Genomic DNA, 22,471 nt, shown 5'->3' with positions numbered 1-22,471 from the left:
TCACCAATTTTTCTATTTCAAAAGTGTGAGTACGAAATATTCATTTCATGAAAATTGATTAATATTTTCATAGAATGTGCTTACTTGAAGGTTTGCGCTTATTTGATAAGCATCTTACTTTAATATTCTAAAGAAGCTTGTTAGTTTAGTGGAAAAATTGTACATGCTGAATTTTGGTAGCGGAACAGTAAACGATATTGTGTGCTGTATTTTTAAATGAACTTTTATAAAATTTCAACTTTCGGATTCTTGTCTTATTAAAAGAATTGAATATGATGTAAACAGGAGTTTTGTTTTCACGTTTTATGTATTTATTTACATTTCATTTGAGTTTAAATTTAGATGATGAAATGATGTTGAGAAAGTATATAGCACGAAACTTCATATGTGCTAGTGTTTTAAATGCTATTTTCAATGATAGAATTGACTTAAATAAAAAAAAGTTTCTGATAATTTTTGATTTATTTTTCCTTTATATCTTTTACAGGTATGTGCTTCATGTGGGAAGCAATTTAGTTCAAATTCAAATTTGAATCAACATCTTAAGACTCATTCAGGAATGAAACCATTTTGTTGTATGAAATGTAATGCTTCCTTTGGGCGTGAGTCTACTTTGAGAAGTCATCAAAAGATACATTCTAGAAAGAAGTCTTATAGATGTGAAAAGTGCGACATGCTATTCGATGAAAGAAAGCATTTGAATCTACATATTAAGGAGCATGGTCCCTCATTCATATGTCAAGAATGTGGAAAGTCATTCAAGTGGAAATCTGCTTTGAATCGTCATTTGAAGATTCATAATTCTACTACCACCTTTGCATGTTCGAAATGTGACAGAAAGTTTAAACGAGAGGATAGTTTGAAAAGGCATATACTGATACATGGACGAAGCTATACATGTGATCAGTGCGGAAAAGTGCTTGCTAGTAAATCTACCTTTTTGCATCACGTTCGTGTTATGCATAGTGCAGTGAAGCAAGTTACAGTGAAAACTTATGTCCCAAAGAGATTAAAACCTACTCGACAAACTACATTCGGTGTTTTTGCTACGGAGTTTGTAACACCTGCTCCTAAAAATTCTCAAGACATAAAAATGTGTTTTGATGAGTTAAGACTCCAAATTATTCAAATATTGGAGGATGAAATAGATGAAAAACGAAGCATTAAATGGTGCATAGTAATGAAGGCAGTGCTGAGTCGTCATGTTGGTGATGATGATGATAATTTGATTACTTCTTATTTTAGAAGTGTAATGCGAATAGAACTTGTTAAGGACACTATCTTAGAACATTTGAATGATGCTATTGGTCAGGTTGAAAACGCCTTAGAGGTGTTTATACAACTTGGATCTGGGTGGATGTTGGATCATATTGTCAATGTGGAAGTTCAGACTGCGAAATACGCACCTTTAGCTAAGTAGTAAATTAATAAGTTTTATAAATGAATTACCTCTATCCTTCAAAATGTATCTGTTATCCTTTAAGGCAGTTAAACTTGTTTTGTTGCTTTGCGTTGTATATAGTTGATGATTTGTGCTTTGAAATTAATCTTTCATAAATTTCTACATGCGTTTTCTTGTAAGCAAGCTTTAGAATGGCTGTATTTTGTTTGTTTCACTGTATGGTATTGTAATAAAGTTTGAGTGAGAATATGATTTTTGTGATATTTCAATAGATTGACACACATAAAATATTTCAACATATGCTAAGAAAAAGTTGAAAATTATGATAGTGAACCTTAAACAAGTTAATGGGTTGAAAAATAATATACAGTCACATTCACATGTTGAAATTCATACGTATTAATACTGAATTCAATATTGGAGAAATACCTTAAAGACTTATAAATTCTAATATGAAATGTGAGCGCTCTTTCTCAACTATGTTGTTCTCTCAATTGATAAAAGACACTCACCTGATCGTAAACCATTTCGACCTATGTGTTACTAAGTGTATAATAGTTTTTAATTTTCTTAAATTCAAAGTTAATTGTATGATTATATTAATTGCTAAAAATGTGATATTTTCGCTTATAATTTCGATTGATGAGTAAAGTTTCATTACAAGTTCCCTCACATGATTGAACAATAACATGATAATTGGATATTTGAAAGCTTGAGTGAATGATTTATAAGTATCTTAAACATTACTATTATTTGAAATGCATGTGTGCTAATTAATACTGAGAGTGCAAAGAGTAAATGGATTAACAATAGTTGTTATTAATACAAAAAGTAAAGTGATTGCTAATTTTAAAATTAATTAAATCATTCTGTTTGAAGATTCAGTTGATTAAATTTATTTTTGTAAGTTTGAAAAAAAAAATGAAAAAAAAAAAAAATAGTTTTGTGAAAAAAGATTGAAAAGAAAAAAAATAATATGTTATAAAAATATTATTTTTTGTTTTGAAAAAAATATTTTTGCGGAAAAAATTATTTTTGTAAGATTAAAAATTTATTTTTATATGATTGAAAAAAAAATTGATTTTTTTTTAATTAGTGGAAATACATTACAAGTTTGAGAAATTAATTCTTAAAAACATTTTATATAATTGAAGAAAAAAAAATATTTGATTTCATTTTCAAAGTAGAAAAATATTACAAGTTTGAAAAAATATTGTTTTGAAACAAAAAAAAAAAATATTCTTACAACTTGAAATTTTTTTTATATGTTAAGACCTGCAATTATTCATTCAAGGTTGATTGCTACACCATGTACATATGTATAACTTGAATATTGCATTCGTTTAAATATGACAAAATACATTCGAAAATTTCTAAGGAAATTGAATTCGCTGTTGTAAAAATAAAATCACTAGAAATATGTTTTGGAAATGTGAAAATCGCTATGTTTTTGGAAGAATAAATAATTATAATGCTTAATTGATGAAAACTATTAAAAGAATAAGAACGCATTGAAAATAATCTCCACAGTGAAATAATCATTGGAAAACAACTCAGTTTAAAAAAGTAATAACTATGGTCTTTTTCAAAATGTGAAATGTTATGGTGGACTGATTGCGAATAGAAAAAATTAAGTCTTTAATTGTGTGTGTGTGTGTGTGTGTGTGTGTGTGTGTGTGTGTGTGTGCATGAGAAACGAATAGAATAGAATAACTTTGTAGACAGTTCAAGTTCGGGAAAAAATAAAAAATAAATAAATCGTCGACAGTGGTTTTGAAATTAATTAGGAAATTAGTTTCAAATAAAGATTTAAATCGATGTATCTTCTTTAAATAAGTTTTTGGGAGATAAGATTATTACAAATGGTTTTGTTGTGATATCAAACATTTATCAGCGATAAAAGAGGTCACATGTGTTAACAGCCGTTAGTATTGAGTTGAAATCTTACCACGTGAATTCCATGACTCACTATGATAAGATAAAATCTGAGATAAGCCTATGTTTCATCTTTCATTATCCATTGTGCTTTCGATGTGGATGGACGCTTAGCGAAGAGAGTGTTGGTTGCAGTCAGAACATTCTAGGAAGGCATGGAAATGAAGCTTGGATAATATTACATTTTATGCCGTTGTTAAATTTAAAATCGACGCATATTTTGTAATATAATTCATTATCTTCAATAATGCATCAATGCAAAAGTATTGGAGGAGTCTTTTCCTACAAAGGTTGGATTTTTGACTTTAAAATATTTTTTTCTTCGTATGATAAATTTACTATTGATTCCGGGTTTTTTTTTTTTTTTTTCACGAAGATTGTATGTGTCTGTTCCTATTTGTTTATGTTGATCATGAACTAGTATTAAATTAATTCGAAGTTTAATGAAAATTCTTAAAAAGGAGCAAATATAGTACTTGTGATAGGTCTAAAATTGTGTTAAGCAAACTTTTTATTTTATTTCGTTGGGGATTTTCTATGAGTGTGTATATTCTTGAAATGATTTGAAATTTTGTAAAAATATCTTTTGTAAGTCTTGGTTGTGATGTGGGAGTGTTTTGTTGGAAGCTTCTTCAGTTATACAAAATTGAAGCCGACTTGAATGAAATATGCGACTTTGAATTTATTTGCATGCGAATGAAAAATTAATAAATAAAACTGAAATTTATAAATTGTATTGAAAACTCTGTTAATGAAATTAGTTGGCTGTAAAGTAATAATTTAGAAAAACTTGTTAACTTTCGTCTTGGAAAATAACTATATTGAAAGAGTTGTATTTTGAATATAATAGCGGGAACATTTTTTCATCACTTTGGTAAATGAATGATAAATAGTAAAACGCGTGAGAATATGTTAAAGTAAAATAAAATATTATTGGGAAAATGAAATAGTCAAAGTGATTCAAATTCATGAAAGTTGAAAATTTTGTTTTATTCTAACAAGAGTACTTGTATGAAAAAATAAATAAAGTAATACGATAAAATGAATTAAGTTGATTTTTAAAATTCGTGAAAATTTGTTAATGAAAAGTGTTAATTACTACTAAGAGTAAATTGATTGCAAGTTTTGAAATTCGTGCAAAGAATCAAAGTTGTAAAAATGATAAAGTTTGAAATGCATGAAAAAGAAAATCAAAATTCGAAAAATATTTTAAGTGTAAATATGTATGAAAATACAATTGAACTCCTAAATGATGAAAAAAATAGTTTAAGTTGGAAAAATGATAAAGTCGAGTACACTTGTAAATGAATAAAAGATGCAAAAGTAATTAGAAATCAAAAGGTATAAAAATAAACTAAGTCTACAAATTGCTAAAAATAGACAAAAGAGCTTTAAAATAGTCAAAGACCTAACTAGAAAAAAATAATCGAAATCCTAAATGTATGGATGTGAAAAAATTTCCAGTCCAAAAATGCATGAAAGAAAAATCTAACTTGTGAAAAATATTCAAAGTCTGAAATGATTAAAAATAGTGAAAGACTAAGAGAGTGAGAAAATAATCAAAGATTAAAAGACTTTAGAATAGTCTAAGACTAAAACGGTAAAATAATCCTCGAACTCTAAAATGCTTGAAAATAAATCAAAACGCGTGAAAATATCCTCGTAAAAGTTTGTGAGAAAAAACAACTAAGTCCAGTATGACCGAAAATAAATAAAATTCGCGGCAAAATATCTAAAAACGCGCGAAAATATCCTCGTAAAAGATTATGAGAAAAAGGTGACGAAGTCCGAAAACGCGGGGGGGGGGGAATATAAATGCGCGAAAATATCCTCTTAAAAGGTTACAAAAAAAATGACAAAGTTCGAAAACGCGCGAAAAAAACGACAAAATGCGCGAAAATACCCTCGTAAATGGTTACAAAGAAAAAATGACAAAGTTCGAAAACGCGCGAAAAACGACAAAATGCGCGAAAATACCCCCGTAATCTTCTACAAAGATTACACGGAGGCAGAGCCATGAGATCAGAGGGGGGTCAACCCAAGGTCAGAGGGGGAGTGGGAGGCGGCTATGAGCCGGATTGCAGATGCATAGCCGCAGTGCCGCCTCTTGGGGCAGAAACGGCCTTCTCCCCCTACTATAACTTTGGAAAAAAAATTAATTGCAATTTATTTAAATAATTAAATTTTTACATTTTAAAATTCATTAATTTCTTTCATTTTTCTCTGTTATTATTTCGTTTTATTTAAAAAAATTTCATTAAAATTAAATAAATCCTTTTTTTTTTCAACCAAAGAAATAAATTCCTCAAAGTTAACTACCAATCTGAAAACGATTAATTTGAATCGTTCGCTATACGTTCACAAGAATTTTTATTCCTATAAGCATTTACTCAAACTAAAAAACAAGGATCAACTCTTGTTCAAATGTAGGATTAATTAATTTCATGATGGACAGATCTTGAATCACATGGAACTTTCGGAATGGGGCGTGGCAACGGTGAGCCCCTGTCGCCCTACTTGCTGTGGCGGTGGGCTTGTGGAAGGGATGGGGCGGAGCAGGATCGGCTGATACTGCTTCCTCCCTGAATCTCCCCCACTGTTGCTGACTGGAGGATGGACCAGAGTGTTAATTCTATTTTCAGCTGGACAAGCAGATAGATGGCGGCCAAAACTGCACGCACAAATAGGAACTGTAACAGAACAGAATCATAACAATGAGCTTAATTTTAAAAATATGATTTCAAATTTAAAACTAATATTTAGTGATGTAAAATCTTTAGAATGTTTTCTGAAACTAGCGAAAGCTAGAGATTGAGGGGAAATGAAACACTAAGACATGAATATATGCAATGAGAATTGTAAATTGTTTTTAAATAAATGCCTTGAACTGTTATAGATGCTCTGAGGAGGTCTAAAAAATAGGGATATAGTTTTTGCAATTATGAAAAATGTAAACTTTCTGCACTTCACAGAACTGTTGTTTTACAAAATTACTGATTCTCAAATTTTACCGTAAATTATTCAAAAAACGCAATTTTCAATAAATAAGTTTAAAAAAAATTAAAAATATATAATTCTTATTCCTTATGCATGCATACGATGTGCACGGATACCCACATCGTATTTCACTAAATTTTGATAGAGTTTCAACTACAAAAAGCCTTTATAGTTGAGTCTCTATCAAAACTTCAAATTTTTTAACTTGTAGGGTCATGAAAAAAAAAAGCATGTAGCGTAAAACGTCTTGATACCTCCTCGCTTCGCAAAAAAAGAAAGAAAAAAATTTAGCACGTTAGTAAATTTTTTACTGTCACAAATTGATAAAAGAAGAATTTCGTGTAATTTAAAACAAATTCGAAACCTTAATACTTTACAATTTCCAAATTGTATATTGTAAATTTTTCAGAAGAGGTACTTATGAATATTTGTCGAAATAAATTGAAAATGTCAATCGAACAATGTAGAGTTTTTTTTTAAAAATTGTTTGCTTCTACCGAAACTAAGGATCATGAAGTCTGAAAGAGTAGTGATGTGTGAGTAGAATATATCAAATAATTGAATTTTTCCACAATGAGTGAAACATATCAAATGATTGGATTTTTTCCACTATGAGTAGACTCATAATGAACCCTTCACTATGAGTAGAAAATATCAAATGATTGGATTTTTTCGCCGTGAGTAGACCAATAGTGAACCTTTCACTATGAGTAGAACATATCAAATGATTGGATTTTTCCACTACGAGTAAACATATAGTGAACCCTTCATTATGAGCAGGATATATCAAATGATTGGATTTTTCCAAATTCATCGAGATAGAATACAAAAAAATGCATTTCTTCCTACACTGATAACAACGGATTTCCGTAATTGTGATGCAAATGTGAAAAGAAAATCCTTAACAAAGGGCTTTACTATCTTATAGAATATACTGCTGTTAGACATTTGAATTTTTGGAAAAAAAATCATCTGCGTTTAGAGGCTATACTATTTGTTTCAGAGAAAAATGTTTTACCAGGAAACCATACAATAGAGTAATGGAAGTTTTTTTTTTAAAATCAACTATACAAAAAAAAAAAAAAAAGAAAAGAAAAATTAATTGTTTTTCGCAATCACGAGTGTGTGTATGTAGGCGTGTGTGTTTGTGTGTGGGGGTATGTGTATTTGTGTAGGCATGTGTGTTTGTGTCTGTGTGCTGGCATAAGTGTGTGGGTAGTTCTGTGTATGAATGTGGGGGCGGGGTATGTGTATGTGTGTGTAGGTATATGTGTTTGTGTCTGTGTGCAGGCATGAATGTGTGGGTAGTTGTGTGTCTGTGTGTGTGTATGTGTTTGTGTATGTGTGTGTAGGTGTATGTGTGTATGTGTTTGTGTGTGTGTAGTTGTGTATGTATGCGTGTGTATGTTGGATATGGACGCAACTTGGAGACGGCTTCGCTATAGGTGCAGCATCGTGAGGAGCCGGTCGACGGTGATGGTGCGGAGGGTGGCGGTGGGAAAATAAAATGATAGGACGCCAAAAGCAGTCAAATGAAAGCAATAAGCAATCGTGATTGCTCAAAAAAAAAAAAAAAATGGCGCAAAGCCATTGGCATGGCTCAAAGTTTTCTTAAACAATTGCACGATCAGCCGTAATTACAGTGTCTCGAGGAAAGACATGTTACTCCAATGTGGTGAGCGGATTTCCACCAAGATTTCGAAATTAAACATTATTAAGGACCTTTACTTGTTACTACAAGTTTAGGACTTCAAAAATGATATCACTCTCAGTTGATCAAAAGTTCACTTTATTTTACACTCAGTCTCAAAAAAAAAAAAAAAGGCAAAGAGAATAATGGTTAAATAATGAAAGCAATTTGTTTAAATGCCATGAAATTTTCTCAAGTTGTCGAACAGGAGGAGAGGAAAACAACAATTTGTTTTCAAATAAACAGTATAAATTATAATGACCATAAGTTCTGCTAAAAATGCTTAACTGCAAATATTTGTCAGTGGGGTGTAGAGTGAGTGACCATCTGTACTGGAAATATGGACTCATTTTCAGAAATTTGGAGCAAAGGAAGATACAGAGTCATTTCCAGAAATTTGGAGCAAAGGAAGGAAGAAATGAGCACCAAATAAATGCAACATTCAGCACAACGGGAGAAATAGCAATTGCTGAAATAAGCTTTTTTTAAAAAATATCTACTGCATTATATAGCCATGTGCAGTTATGCAAATGTTTTCCTGATACGCAACTGCTTTCACATTTTTACTATAAAGTACACAAGCAAATTTTTATGCTATAACTTTTCTTACTTACAATTTATTCTGATTTTACTGTTTGTTGCTTATTTTTTGAGCTAGGGTGCACTACTTTCGAAATTAAGTGTTTATTCCTTAGAGTTTATACTAATGTTACGGTTTCTTGCTCTTTTTTTGCGATAGGGTACACTGAGTTCGAAACTACGTTTTTCTTCCTTACAATTTATACTACAGGTGCTGTTAGTTTCGAACAGTGCACCCTATCTCAAAAAATAAGTAACTACGTTTTTCTTCCTCACAATTTATACTAATGCAACTGCTTGTTGCTTATTTTTTGAGATAAGGTGCACTATTTTCGAAATTAAGGGTTTATTCCTTACAATTTATACTAATGTTACGGTTTTTTGCTCTTTTTTGCAATAGGGTGCATTACGTTCGAAACTACGTTTTTCATCCTTACAATTTATACTAAAGCTACTGTTTGTTGCTTATTTTTTGAGATAAGATGCACTGTTCGAAACTAAATTTTTCTTCCTCACAATTAATACTAATGCTACTGTTTGTTACTAATTTTTTGAGATAGGGTGTGACTATTTTCAAAATTAAGATTTTTTCCCTTACAATTTATACTAATGTTACGGTTTGCTGCTCTTTTTTTTACGATAGGGAGCACTAAGTTCGAAACTACATTTTTCTTCCTTGCAAATTTATACTTATGTTGCTGTTTGTTGTTAAATTTTTGAGATAGGGTGCACACTAAGTTCGTGTGCTTCCTTCTTCTTAACAACGGGGTTTACCTTTTATTGGAAAAAAGGCAGGAGTGGAGGGACTCGTTGCCAAATGGTGAGATGCTGCCAAATGATGCGAAGATGGAAAGCAGAGCGGAGGAAAAGGAAACCTTGGCAGGTCTGTGTGTGACGTTGAAGACAGCAGAGCTTCTATGCAATGCTGCCGGCTGTTCTTTTGACTGGAAAAAGAAAGAAACGAAGTGTCAATTATTTGAAATTGTTCCTTTTTGATTTATTTGCATTGAAAATTAACTGCATGCTGTTTTCTTAAAGTAATGAACTTCGAGCATCAATGCTAAGTGCTACTTACTTTCATTTAATAAAATACTGATTGAAATGCTTAAGAAATATTAGAACCAATGGAAATACTTTGAGCATTAACTTTGAAATTTCTGTACCCTCCCAAATAAAAATGTCCAGGGTCTATTTCAACCTCCTAAACCCACCTATGTACTAATTAGTGAGCATTTAAGTAATTTTCGCATTGTCAAAATTCCTTTATTAAACATAAAAGAATGTAGCTTAATCAATACTAACTTTGAAATTTCTGTACACTTCCTAATAAAAATGTCCAGGATCTGTTTCAACCTCGTAAACCCATGTGTGATAATCAGTGGGCGTTTAAATAAATTCCGCATAGACAAGATTAATGAATTGGAAACAGAAATTGCTATGAATGTGTCTTAAACAATACTAACTTTGAACTTTCTGTATTCCTCCAAATAAAAATGTAAAGGATCTGTTTCAACCTAGTAAACCCACCTATGTAATAATCAGTTAGCGTTTAACTAAATTTTGCATTGCTGAGATTCCTGTGTCAGACAGAAAGAAAAATTATTATGAATGCGTTTTAATCAATGCTAATTTAGAATTTCATTACCTTTTCGAATGAAAATGTACATCGTATAGGATCTACTTCTACCCATCCCCGTAAACCATACCACGTAATAATTAGTTTGCATTCAAATAAGATCAAGATTCCTGTATTAAACAGAAATAGAAATTGCTGTGAACGTGTCTTAATCAATACTAACTTAGAAATTTCAATGCCCTTCCGAATGAAAATGTCCAGAATCTACTTCAACCTATCCCCGTAAACCAACTCACGAAATAATGAGTTTTCATTTAAATAATTTTCGCATTTCCAAGATTCCTGTATTAAACAAAAATAGAAATTGCTGTGAATGTGCCTCTATCCATACTAACTTAGAAATTTCATTAACCTTCAGAATGAAAATGTACAGAGTCTACTTCAACCCATCTCCGTTAACACACCCACGTAATAATCAGTTTGAATTGAAATAAAATTCGCATTGCCAATATTCCTGTACTAAGCAAAAATAGAAATTGCTATGAATGTGTCTTAAACAATACTAACTTTGAAATTTCCATAACCTTTCGAATGAAAAAAGTCCAGGATCTACTTCAATCCTCTCCCAAAAACCCACCTACGTAACAATCAGTTTGGATTGATTAAAAATTCGCACTGCCAATATTCCTGTTTTAAACAGAAATAGAATTTCTTGTGAATGTGTTTTAATGAATAAATAAATCGAAAATATCAGCCTACCAATCTCGTAGCGTGGACCACAATGGAGGAGGAATCAAACGAGCTGGTCGCAATGCTGGAAAATAATCTTTGTAGAGGGCTGCTGATGAAGAGGTTGCGAAACCAGGCGCCAAGTTGGAACATATTTTTATGGATTCCGCTTCATCCATTTTATTATCTTCTCCACTGGAGTCCATTTTACCTTGAAATTGGTCTGATGTAGAGCCCACCAGTGACAGCTGGTTATCGTCCTACATGAAAATAAGCGAGGTAAACTTTATACCACAGCTTTTCATTAAAAAATGCTTTAAGCAGAACAAAATCCTTCCGGAGATTGATCAAAACTGCATGTAACTTCAAGTCTTAAAACTGCTTTTTTTTTCTTTTTACAGAAACACCAATACTTTAACAGAAAAAAACTGTAATTTCTTGGAATGAATAAATAAATGAATCAATTCAATAAATATGTTTATGAAAATATATTTTTCTTGTGAAGTTGTAACAATATCTCAGGTACTGCATGTTTAGATAATTCATACGGTTAAAACATGTTTTGATAGCATTAATCCCGTATGGATCTAAATCTTAAAATAATAAATAATAATGGTTCACAAAACGAAAAGGGAAAACCACAAACATTGCATTATGTTTACTAGAACATTTTTTTTTTTAAGTTTCTAAGCTGGGTTATAATAAAATATGACGAGCTGCATAGTATCTTTTCTTTACAATTTAAAACATTATTTTGTCTTCCTCTATTGTAATTTACAATGCAAAGAAAACATTTTCATTCGTAATCATTTTTTTTACTATAAACTGTAGGCTATATTAAGCAATCCTAGGAACTGTAATTGTTATTGTTGCACTCATTATGACTGAATTTCCAGCTATATTTCATACATATCTTTAGATAGTAAGACGATATTTTTTCTGGTTAGACTTACTAATTGCATGAATTTCGTATTTTTCTATTTTCAACAAATATACTGTTTTCAAAAGCGCATTAAATTTCAAATGCAATTTTCGATTGCCTAAGAAATAAGCTTTTACTAGTTAAGTTTCTTCACTACGATGTTTGCTATTCAACTGGTTATGTTTCCTTTTATTTTCCATGTTAATCCAGTTGAAAAACTTGTATAGTTTCACTTGATGTCACTAATTTCCTGTATGTTCCTGCACTGTAAGGTAAAGTAGCCATATTTCGTCCCCGTACCCAACATTATCATAAGTAATTAAATCCTAAGATAAACTTCAAAATTAAACCTATCGTTTTTTTCGGTCATCTTTCTATTTTTTGCAAGTAGCACATCCAATGTGTTTTTTTTTAATTTTTAAGCTTCAATTAATGTTTAAAAACAACTTTCAGTTTGTCAATAAATTTATTGATTGTTTTAATTGATTTTTTAAAAAATATTAAACTATATAGTCATTCATACTCCTGCGGTTAACCATTAAATTTTTCGCAGGTTTCATGCAACTTAAAATAAATTAATTCGTCCACTATTAATACTGCCAGCTGTTAATTCTTTCACCGTTGAATTTCTATTGTATTAACCAGACAATGCTTTGAAACTGAAGTTACTTATCTTAGTTTCCACAAAAAGAAAAAAATTCTTTTATCGACAAGCCCTTTCATAATGAGCTACAGGTGTTTAAAATCGTATTAATAATGGTAATAATAATAATAATAATAACAACAATAACGACAACAATAACAAGTAGTAATAATAGTAATAATATTATTATTATTGTTATTATTATTATGTTTATAATTATTATTATCATCATCATCATCATTATTATTGCATTACTACTAATAATAATAATAGTGGAATAATATTACAACAATAGTAATAATAATAAAACTCATAGCAATAGTAATAATAAAAGGAGATAAATATAAGGAAATAACAATAAAACTCATAATACTATTAATAATGATAGGTAATAAATACACGCAGTGATAATAATAATGCTTAGTAAAAGGTGAATAAACAAATAATAACATAGTTTGATGAAGCAAAATTGAAAAAAAAAAAAAAAATCAATTTGCATAGGAAGAGCGTACCGTTTTTCCATCCCTGCCCTCTTTATCCCTCCATCCGCACTCCCCGTCGCTGCACCCTTCCCTCTGCCCCGCTTCCGGCAGGCTATCTTCGGAGTCGGATCTCGCCTGGCCGGACGATTCCGGCTCAGCGCCGGACGGAGAGGCGAACTTGAGAGCGTCGCTTTCGTCCGCATCTCGATGTTTCTCCTCCCGCTCTTTCCTTAACCTTTCTGCCTTGCGCCACTTGGCTCTGCGATTCTGGAACCAAACCTGGCAAATAAAAAAAAGATAGATACACAAATATTTTATTAAACTGATTCCCCATTTTCATAGAGATTTTCCAAAAGTATTTTTTTATTTTTCCATTCAAGTCAAAGAAAAATGTAAGTTTTTTATAAAATAAAATATGCACAATAGAAAGTCAAAAATGTGAACTAATCGGGACCATAAGTAGTTCGGATTTTGATATTGTTCGAATTTCCGAAAATAAAAAAGAAAATAGCGTTTAGGAAATAGTATGTCATTTAATCAAGTAAAGTGGTTATACGACATGCATGCACATATAACATTACGTAATGCTATAATATGCAATTACATTTTTAAACAACCATGGTCAAATAAGAACAAAGCGATGTAAAACTCAATAGGTTAAAACAAGACTTTTTGGTCTGAGGTATATATGGGTCATGAAAGAACTAAGTTGCCAAAAGTTCATTTAGTTAGATACGAGTTGACTTTTTAATAATTACTTCGTAAAACTATATGAGCGATCTAATATCTATTGTTCGCATTTGGTTGAAAAAGAGAGCCTTTGATGTTGATCTTTAACCGGCTGGAGAGATTAAACAAATGGTTCTTAATGACTATGAAAAGAAACATAGACTTCTCTACCTGAAATACACCGCCAGCTCAGTCATTTCCAGCCGAGGACTGCCGTTTCGTGCTTATTAGCACTCATCAGCCCGGCATAGGAAAGTGACTGAGCTGGAGATGGAAATCCTCTTAAGGAAGCCAAGAGTGCCAAACAAGCTGGTAGCTAATATAGAATTAGCGCAAACCTATGCCGGGGCTGATGAGTGCTAATAAGCACGAAACTGCAGTCCTCGGCTGGAAATGACTGAGCTGGTATTTCATGTGTTTCTACTTTAGCCCTGGCTATTGGGCGGTAATTTACTGAATAGACTTCTCTAGTCAAGATGCCTTCAGTAGAAGCCCAAATTCCTTTGCATCTCCCCCTCCCTCTCTCTCTCCCTCCCTCCCTCTCTCTCTCCCTCCCCCCTCTCTCTCCCTCTCTGTATATATTATAAGGTGAGTTAACCAATCTAAGGTTTATTTGGTTAAAAAGATTTAACTTGAAGAAAATAAAACTATTTAAAAACGAATAATTCGTGTAAAGCTAATTTTATAAGTAATGCATAATATCACTGCAAGACTTTAACAAAATTAATTTCTTACACGATTTATATCGTTTGTCAACATAATATTGGTATTGACTTCTGATGAAATATCTCACAATTTCCTGCAAAGAGTGAGCGTGAAATTCAGTGAAACAAAGCTAATATAAATGTCCTAGAATGTTTTAATTTGTGCATAGTCCCTCGTTCACAAAAGGAAGAGAGGGAGACTCCGTTAGTTTATGTCGTCGTCTACAATTACCAAATTGTTTTGTTGCGGCTGTGCCGGATAATGTAGGGGACAGAGAACGGGAACATTGGGATTAGTCCACGGATGGTGTTAAATACACAACTCTTTTAACACACTTAATCCACCCTCCCCCCACCAATTCGATGAATAGCTTCTCCGGCTGCAGTGGTTTGCTTCCCCAGGGGTATTTTTTTAATTTAAAAAATGATTTTGTCATTATGTGGCGTGTACGTTATGATTTGTTTTATTATGTATTTAGAGTTGTGAAACGACTAATTGAATATGACATTTGAATAGAAATTTAAAGTTTTGTATCGCCATAATTTGCTGAAATGAAGGAATACAACTCAAAATTTGAACACTCTAATGCAGTGAGGGAAAACAGAATTTTATCAAAATGATATAATTAAATTTAAACGATATTTTTTTGAGTGCAATCAGCTTGTGTCTTAGTGATTACTTATAGTTAATGTTACTTTTTTGAGGTTTGTTACTGCTTCATAAAATGAGAGATGTATTTTCGTGTATTGTTTGACTACGGATTGTATGTAATTTGGCAATCTGCCAAGTGAAGACTATTCCATCTGAATGAATCTAGCAGGGGAGAAGGGAAAATAACGATGAGATTTTGATGCACGCGTTTTATAAGGCCACTAGTGACTTATGCATTTATTGCATTCTCTAAAATAAAATAAGGGAAAACAAAAATAGTTACCATGGAAACAAAAAGAAAAGAAAATATTTTCATTTCGTTCAGGAACGTAAAAGCAAAATGGAAAGCTCAAAACTTTGTTGTGAATAAATAAATCAATTAAATTTTGCTGTGAGATTATAGATCGAATATACTTTAGATTAAAAAAATGTTGCTGAGAGCAAAAGTTTCATTTTTACAAAACTAAGGCTAAATAATAGAGAGGCAAAAGTGCACATCTGTAACAAACCAACTAATACCCCTATAAACTAATAGATACGTCCATTTCCGCCTATAAACCGGATATTAGCCTTTCCATGTAATCGATGGTCTGACAGTATTTTTAAATCTTTTGAGATTTTTTTTTAAATTAAAGTGTATCTCTTGCTTGATAAATTCCTTTTTGCATTCAAAATATGAATTTGTCTTTATTTTTCGACAATGGTATGTAAAATATTTCAGTAAAGCAATCCTATAAATAACATTCTTTCGGGAAAACATTTATGTCAAATTCGACAATAACTTTAAACTTTTCGGTTGAAATGAATTTGAATTTTTCCCGTTCGTTTCAATTTATGTACTGAACTGTGCGTCTAAAGGATTCTGTTTTTGTAAAAAAATTCCTTACATTGACTTAGCTGTTGTGTTTTCTCTTTTTTTTTAATAAAGAGAAAATGACATATTGCATAGGGTTTTCGTTTTTTTGCATCATCTCTGTCTCAGAAGTGTTTTTTTCAGTATCACTGAATTTTCTTAGGCATTCTATACTAATAGTTGGATATTATTAATACGGTAAACATTTTAAGGAGTCAGTTTAGTTTCTGATTTGTCTGCAAACATCTGAGTTCAGCGATGATAAGATTTCACGCGTTAGTATTTTCCAAATTTGAAAAAGGTATTGAAATATTTTCTCTCCCCCCCCCCCTTTTTTTTAAGTTTCAGTTTACTTTTTTTAGATTTATTTATTCTTTCTTTCTTCCTTTTTTTTTTTCTTTTCTTTTTTCTTTTTTTTGAGATAGGGGCATGAAACCTTTAAGTACCATACGAAATATCAATAAAATTTCGAAATTTGGCTACTGAGATGAAGGAATTACTATGTTCCACCTCTTCCCTATAATAACTTTAGCCACTTAAGGTGCTTAAAGTTATTAAGATGGAAGATTGGAATCGGTTAAAAAAAAGAAAAAAGAAAAAAAAAAGAACAGCTAAAAATGTAAAAATAATAAATATAACGTAAAAATAGTAAGAGTTGTTGAAAAGATGCTCACGAAGCCGATGCTCACTTTGCGTTCCTCATTATTAGTGCCACTTTAAACAAATCTCTTCATAAAAAGTGGTATTTAGGTGCTATACGCCATTACTTTTTCAAACATTTCAAGCAATCAGGTGCATTAAAAGAAGGCATCGAAAAACAGTGTCGAGGGTGGAGAGTACCATGCTTTGTTAAAGCCGGAATTAGCTGAAGTTGGAAGTGGTTTCTTGCTTCAGTTGAACAAAGAAGAGATAATATTCCTGATTAGTTAGGGAAATGGTTTATTTAAATGTTTCCGAAAATTGTGGGCGCATAAACAGGATTGCATCTTTTGATTGTAGTTACTGTTAATTGTTACTATTTTTTCATTAAATAACATGTTGAAAAATACTTCAGAAATAATATCACAAGCATTTTTATGTCGCTTTCTTCTGGGAGATGCATATGAAATGTTGCATGTAAAAATTCTCTAACTGGAATCAAAAGTTATTCGGAATGAAACAGAAGTTACATGAGATTGTTAGGGAGGAATTAGAACTTAATGTTCTGACTGTGCTTCTTTAGGTTAAGCTATTTAATATTTTTTAGGGAAAGCAAATTAACATTCACTTTTTTTTTCAGAATGATAAGTAATTAAAACTAAATGTGCGAATAAACTCAGCCTCACAAGATTCAAAGTTATACGAAGCATTTCCCTCAAGTAACTTTCAACCAGGCTTTTACAAAAAACAAATATATCAATGGTGATGACAAAACGCTGACTTTATTTTTCTAACTATCTTCATCAATATGGATGTTTTGTTTCGAACGAAAAAGCTATTTTGTTTCTAAAGATAACATGTTTGTTCCAAAATTCTTTAGACACCAGGAAAATATGATAAATATTGTCCTATAGGTCCCCAAAAGGTGGGAGGCAAATTAATGGAAAGGCAACCGCATCATATAGTGGATACAATGAATCCAAGCCGGAGTATTGACTCTATGATCCGAATCTTTTCTCGGATGACTTTCATCCAGAAGCTCATATTTCTTTGCATTGAAAAAGGTGTTCCTTGTAACACCGAAACACGTGTCTGCAGTAATTTGCATTTTTTGTGCTTCAAAACGTTGCATAACAGATAATTTTAATTTTCAGCACAAAGGTATTTATTCTTTATCTATGCAGTATATTGTGAAGAACTTCAAAAAATCGCTGGCCTTTGACTTTTACCAGGATAGTTTCTTGAAATTCATTCTGAGGCGTGACAGATGCATAATGCTTCCATGTTCATTCCGACTTTGTGGAAAAATAACCAATAGTTAGTATATTGATATGTCGCTGTCTTTGTCAAAAAGATTTCTTATGAAAAAAATCTAATGAAAGGTATTTTTGAGTCATTCCTAGTATTTAGTCTCAACATCAACAATAAAGTTTCGTGCCCTAACTTGACAAACAGTTTGGGAATTTTAAATACACTCACACTTTTAGAAATAAAAATAAAAACCAAAGAAAAGACTAATCAATATAATTTCTCGAATTCATCTCATAAAATAACGTCAATGTCATTAAAACCTGAGCAATTTCCAGAATTAGCTTACATTTACTTCATTTTCCAAATCATTTGACAAGAAGAAAACCCTTCAAGAGGAACAGACATAATTCTCTCATTGAAACTAAAGAAATAATCTCTTGTGCAGTTTATTATGCAATCACTTCTAATCAGGCGAACCAGACAAAGATGGTACTCCTTAGTCGATCATATCCACAGAATTTATTAAGCAACGAAATCATCTCGATATTTGAATGCCTCGGAGGGACGACGAAGGTAGAGACCATCCCCTTGCACAAGCTGATCCTTACAACACCAAACGCGAAATCAAACCTGCGTTACAAAGCAAGCAGTTGATCCCGCTCTGGATCCTGTGGGACGTCGCGTGATGCATTTGCCTGTCCGTCTGACTTTACGCTCTGCAGACCCCGACCGAAAGGTCCCAGAGGGAATGCCTTCCCCCTTTAAAGTCATCCGTAAATCTGAAAGTGCTCTGGAAATGAGGTTTCACTCAACACCAGGCTATGTCATAGGGGATGGACATAGGTGTATTTATATTTTATTTAAAGATCTGCTTCATTTGAAGTGAATCCCGGGATGTGATGTATTCTAGCTTGGTTTCAGAGAAAGGTCAGAAAGGTTATCTTCTAACTGGAGACGTTTTCCAAATTTAAGCTGATGAGAATGTTTCTGTGTTGGAGAAAATCGGTCGGAATTAAAGCATCTAGAAGCAAAAGGGTGTAAGTGCCAAAATTAAAAAACTGGAGACAACACTTTACTAAGAGTTGAAGAAACTCACATCTGTTTTAGGAATGGCAAGAGATGGTTATAGTAGTCCTGGAAGGTGATGCTATACAGTACTTTTAAGAAAAACTTTTCAATAAAAGTCTGCCTATGGTCTGTAGATGGGAAGCTAACCGATGGAAAACTGCAAATTATGATAAGAAGATACCACTTATTAGGAATGTTGCTTATGACTATAAAATGAAATTAAGACCCAGAGGCACTTTCAAAAACCATTTAAATCCAAGATGGTAGCGTTTTTCAAAATGGCTAAACTTATAGAGTTTTTTTAACATATGTCGTACAAAAAAGAGATTTTTATATCGAATTATAGGTTTTTTTAGGTCACAGATTTCATTTTGTATGTTGAATACTCATTTTGATGCTTTTTTTTACATATTGAATATTCATTGTTGAATGCTCATGTTGTCCGTTTAATTTATTTATTAAATACTCATGCCTTAATTAATAATAATGATCTTGGATCAAGCGCAAAAGTCGCATCTGCACTTTTAATCAAAACTGAGTTATTGTCCCGAGGTGGTTCTTTATAACACATTTTACCTATATGCAATTATTGTCGTTTGTGAATGGGAAATATTTTTTTTTAATTCTAAAAATTGGAATCTGAATCAAATATATGGAGGCGTAAAACTTGAAATATCAGTTTCTCAGTTTGAGCTCAGTTGCAGATACGACTTTTGCGCTGAGCACGGCAGTATAGGTAATCAATTAAACGAAGTAGTTCTTATAATTCAACGTTTCTTAAATTGTGTTCCGCGGAACCCCAGGGTTCCGCGGAGATCTTTCAGGAGTTCCACGAGTAAAGCTTTTAATCAGTATTTTTCAAATGAGCAGCAGAGTAAATAGTAGCAAATAAGGTGACAATAGTAAAGAAATAAAGTAACTGCAACAAACTTAGTAAACATGAACCGAAAATTCAACTTTTATCCACTCATCCCAATATTAAGTTCATCGGCGGCTACTAAAATAAGTACCACTTATTTCAGGAACATTTAAATTTAAAAATTTTTCTTTAAAAGAATTTTAAAATATTTTCAGAAGTTTTGTGTTTATTTTCGAAGTTACTTTTTAAAGATAATAAATGTAATGTGAAACAAATTTTGTTTTTACTGCAAATAAACCATTTTCAGAATGTAGCATTCAAACTACTCTACTGATGGAAAACCAGGGGTTACTGAAGAAAAATCAGTGGTTCCACGAAAAAGGTAGGCATTAAAAAGTGTTTCCATTAATCAAAGAAATTAAGAAATACTGTTATAAGCTATTACAGACCTGGAACTCAGATTTAGGGCTCACAATTTTTTTCTGGTTTTGATGACTATAGTCGAGGGAAACCTAACCTGGCCGCATTGTGAAGACTACACAGATCCTAATCACAGCATTACGATGCTGCGGAGTTAGGCTTGACCCAACTATAGTTAATACGTATTTGATCTTTATGTGGAACTATAAGTGTTAACGTCAGCGTCACATTTAGTAAGTATACAATATTGCTCAAATTAATGAAAAATATAATAAAAATGCAAAGAATTTAGGTGCATTTACTATCACTGGTTCTAATTTTATTCAATAATTTATGATTTCAGTGATTTTATCCTCCATTTCTTTCTCCATTGTTATTGTATAAAACTTTGCACTGCATTTATTTGCATTGTTCAAGTGTGTACAGTACGTTGGTCATTTTATGAAATATGATTTATTCTTCGTGTATACCTTATTTTTGAGCGAAATTTTTACAGAAATTTCCTATTTTGGTTGATGAAACGCTTTAACGCGCCTTGTACGCTTTATATTTTTGCATCAATCAAAAAATAATTTAAAAAGTACATTTTCAAGAGTAAAAACCTACATTTTTGTCTGAAATCAGACCGAAAATACATCTGTGTTATTCCTTGTAGAAGAAACTTATTGGGTCGGACTGAAACACAAAGGAATTAAAACAGTTACTATTTTCATTAAAAGTTTAAAAACTACATAAAAATCCATTATATTAGTTTAAAATGATCTCCAGTCACTGTCTTGCTTCTCGAGTAATAATAAAACATGAACCATTTTTTATTCTTAAAATTATGTTTCCTTTAAATCTCAAATGACTGCATAACGTATTTTAATTAAAAGATGTTTCTGAAATGTTTTTTTAAAGCACTTAAAACTGAAATAGTCGAAAGTAAAAAAAGGTTTTGGAAATATATCAATGCGATTCTAATAAAATAAACGCTAAATGATTTTGCCCCAAGTTTTTTTTTTTTCTTTTTTTAAGAAATTTTATTTTATACAATCCATTTATACAAACATCAAGGTTAACTTGTTTGTTTATATTTGCAATATAGTTTGTAAGTTTCAAGAAATTTTGAAACTTTTTCTATTTATTAACAGCGAAATAGCTACTGATCGATCATGTTACCTAACTGCCATGTATATGTATATTTATATTCATACTTGTCGATAGTTCCTTGCGTTTTAATGCCAACATAAACGAATAAATTTATTATTCTTGCATTAATAAATATCAAGTAGTATCATAATTCTCAATCAAAGCGTATTTTTCGTCTTGAGCACAGTTTTTGACTTGTGGTTGAACCATTTGAAATTAAACTGGATTAAGAAGGTTGCTCTTACTTGAACTCTTGCTTCAGTAAGATTGATTTTCATTGCAAGATCCTCTCTGGTGAAGACATCAGGATAATGCGTCTGAGCAAAAGCTTTCTCTAGTTCTTCCAACTGCAATACATAATAATTTCATCTGTAAATATTTATGTTAACTATCAGTATTTTTAATATTTTTTAACTGAAAAGTTTTTGTTCGGTTTGAGATTGAATGCATAGTAATTTTATAAGTATGGCCGAAAAAGTCATTTTAAAAGAGTTGCTGCTGCATCGAAAAGTTGACAACTTCGGGGACCGATTTCTATCATAAATTAAATTTGGTCAAACTATGACTCTGAAAGTTGTGATTACAAGGTGTATATTCATCGCTGATAGGGCGCAAAGTACTATGAAGTGTGCATAACTTGCAAAGTTAGGTAAAGAGCATTCAGAATGTAATTTAAAAAAACTTGTCAAGTAGAAAATTTGTACCTGTTGCACCGAAAAAGTGGTTCTGTTTCTTCGCTGTTTTCTTCTCATAAAACTCTCATCGTGTAAATCATTTTGGTAGCCGTAGCTGGCATCTGAAAAGAAATACATAAAACGGAGTTAGTAAATGACATATCTATGATTATCAGTTTTATATATTATCTTCATTTGTCATTCGATGCTTACTCTATTCCATTTTTAAGTAAACTGGTCATTTTTACAACAGCTGAAGCTGTGTGATGTGTTCTTCTTACATGGCTCTGTCGAACCTGTTTATCTCGAACCTGCCTATCTCGAAAACCTCTCTATGTCGAAGTTTTTCATTTTCTCTGTACCATAAAGTATTAATTCAATGTCTTCCCCCATGTTTGTCTCGAATGAAATTTTCTGAAAAACTATGTCTCGAATGTTGACTAAAGTGATTTTCTTGAATTCGATCCCCAACGATCTTTATTAACTGGAATTTTTAGACAAAAACCATTTTTCTTAATATTAGCAGTACATAATGC

General features: G+C 31.7%; 1 protein-coding gene across 2 annotated transcripts in view; it reads right to left on the bottom strand.

The window, feature by feature from the left end:
- Window positions 1–5,542: 5,542 nt before the first annotated feature.
- The window catches only part of LOC129217015 (diencephalon/mesencephalon homeobox protein 1-A-like), a 44,510-nt gene continuing 27,581 nt past the window's right edge, over window positions 5,543–22,471 (bottom strand). For both annotated transcript variants that reach the window (XM_054851247.1, XM_054851246.1), the window contains exons 3-8: window positions 21,966–22,057; window positions 21,507–21,608; window positions 12,986–13,234; window positions 10,939–11,168; window positions 9,378–9,547; window positions 5,543–6,027 (exon numbers count right to left, since the gene is read on the bottom strand). In XM_054851247.1, coding sequence (XP_054707222.1) covers window positions 5,801–6,027; window positions 9,378–9,547; window positions 10,939–11,168; window positions 12,986–13,234; window positions 21,507–21,608; window positions 21,966–22,057 — 1,070 coding nt within the window. In that variant the 3' untranslated portion in view covers window positions 5,543–5,800. The remainder of the gene's footprint in view (window positions 6,028–9,377; window positions 9,548–10,938; window positions 11,169–12,985; window positions 13,235–21,506; window positions 21,609–21,965; window positions 22,058–22,471) is intronic.

Source organism: Uloborus diversus, chromosome 2 (genome assembly GCF_026930045.1).
Source record: "Uloborus diversus isolate 005 chromosome 2, Udiv.v.3.1, whole genome shotgun sequence".
Classification (NCBI taxonomy): Eukaryota; Metazoa; Arthropoda; class Arachnida; order Araneae; family Uloboridae; genus Uloborus; species Uloborus diversus.
The sequence above is the reverse complement of the archived record's forward strand: the minus strand, read 5'-3'. Positions and strand labels throughout refer to the sequence as shown.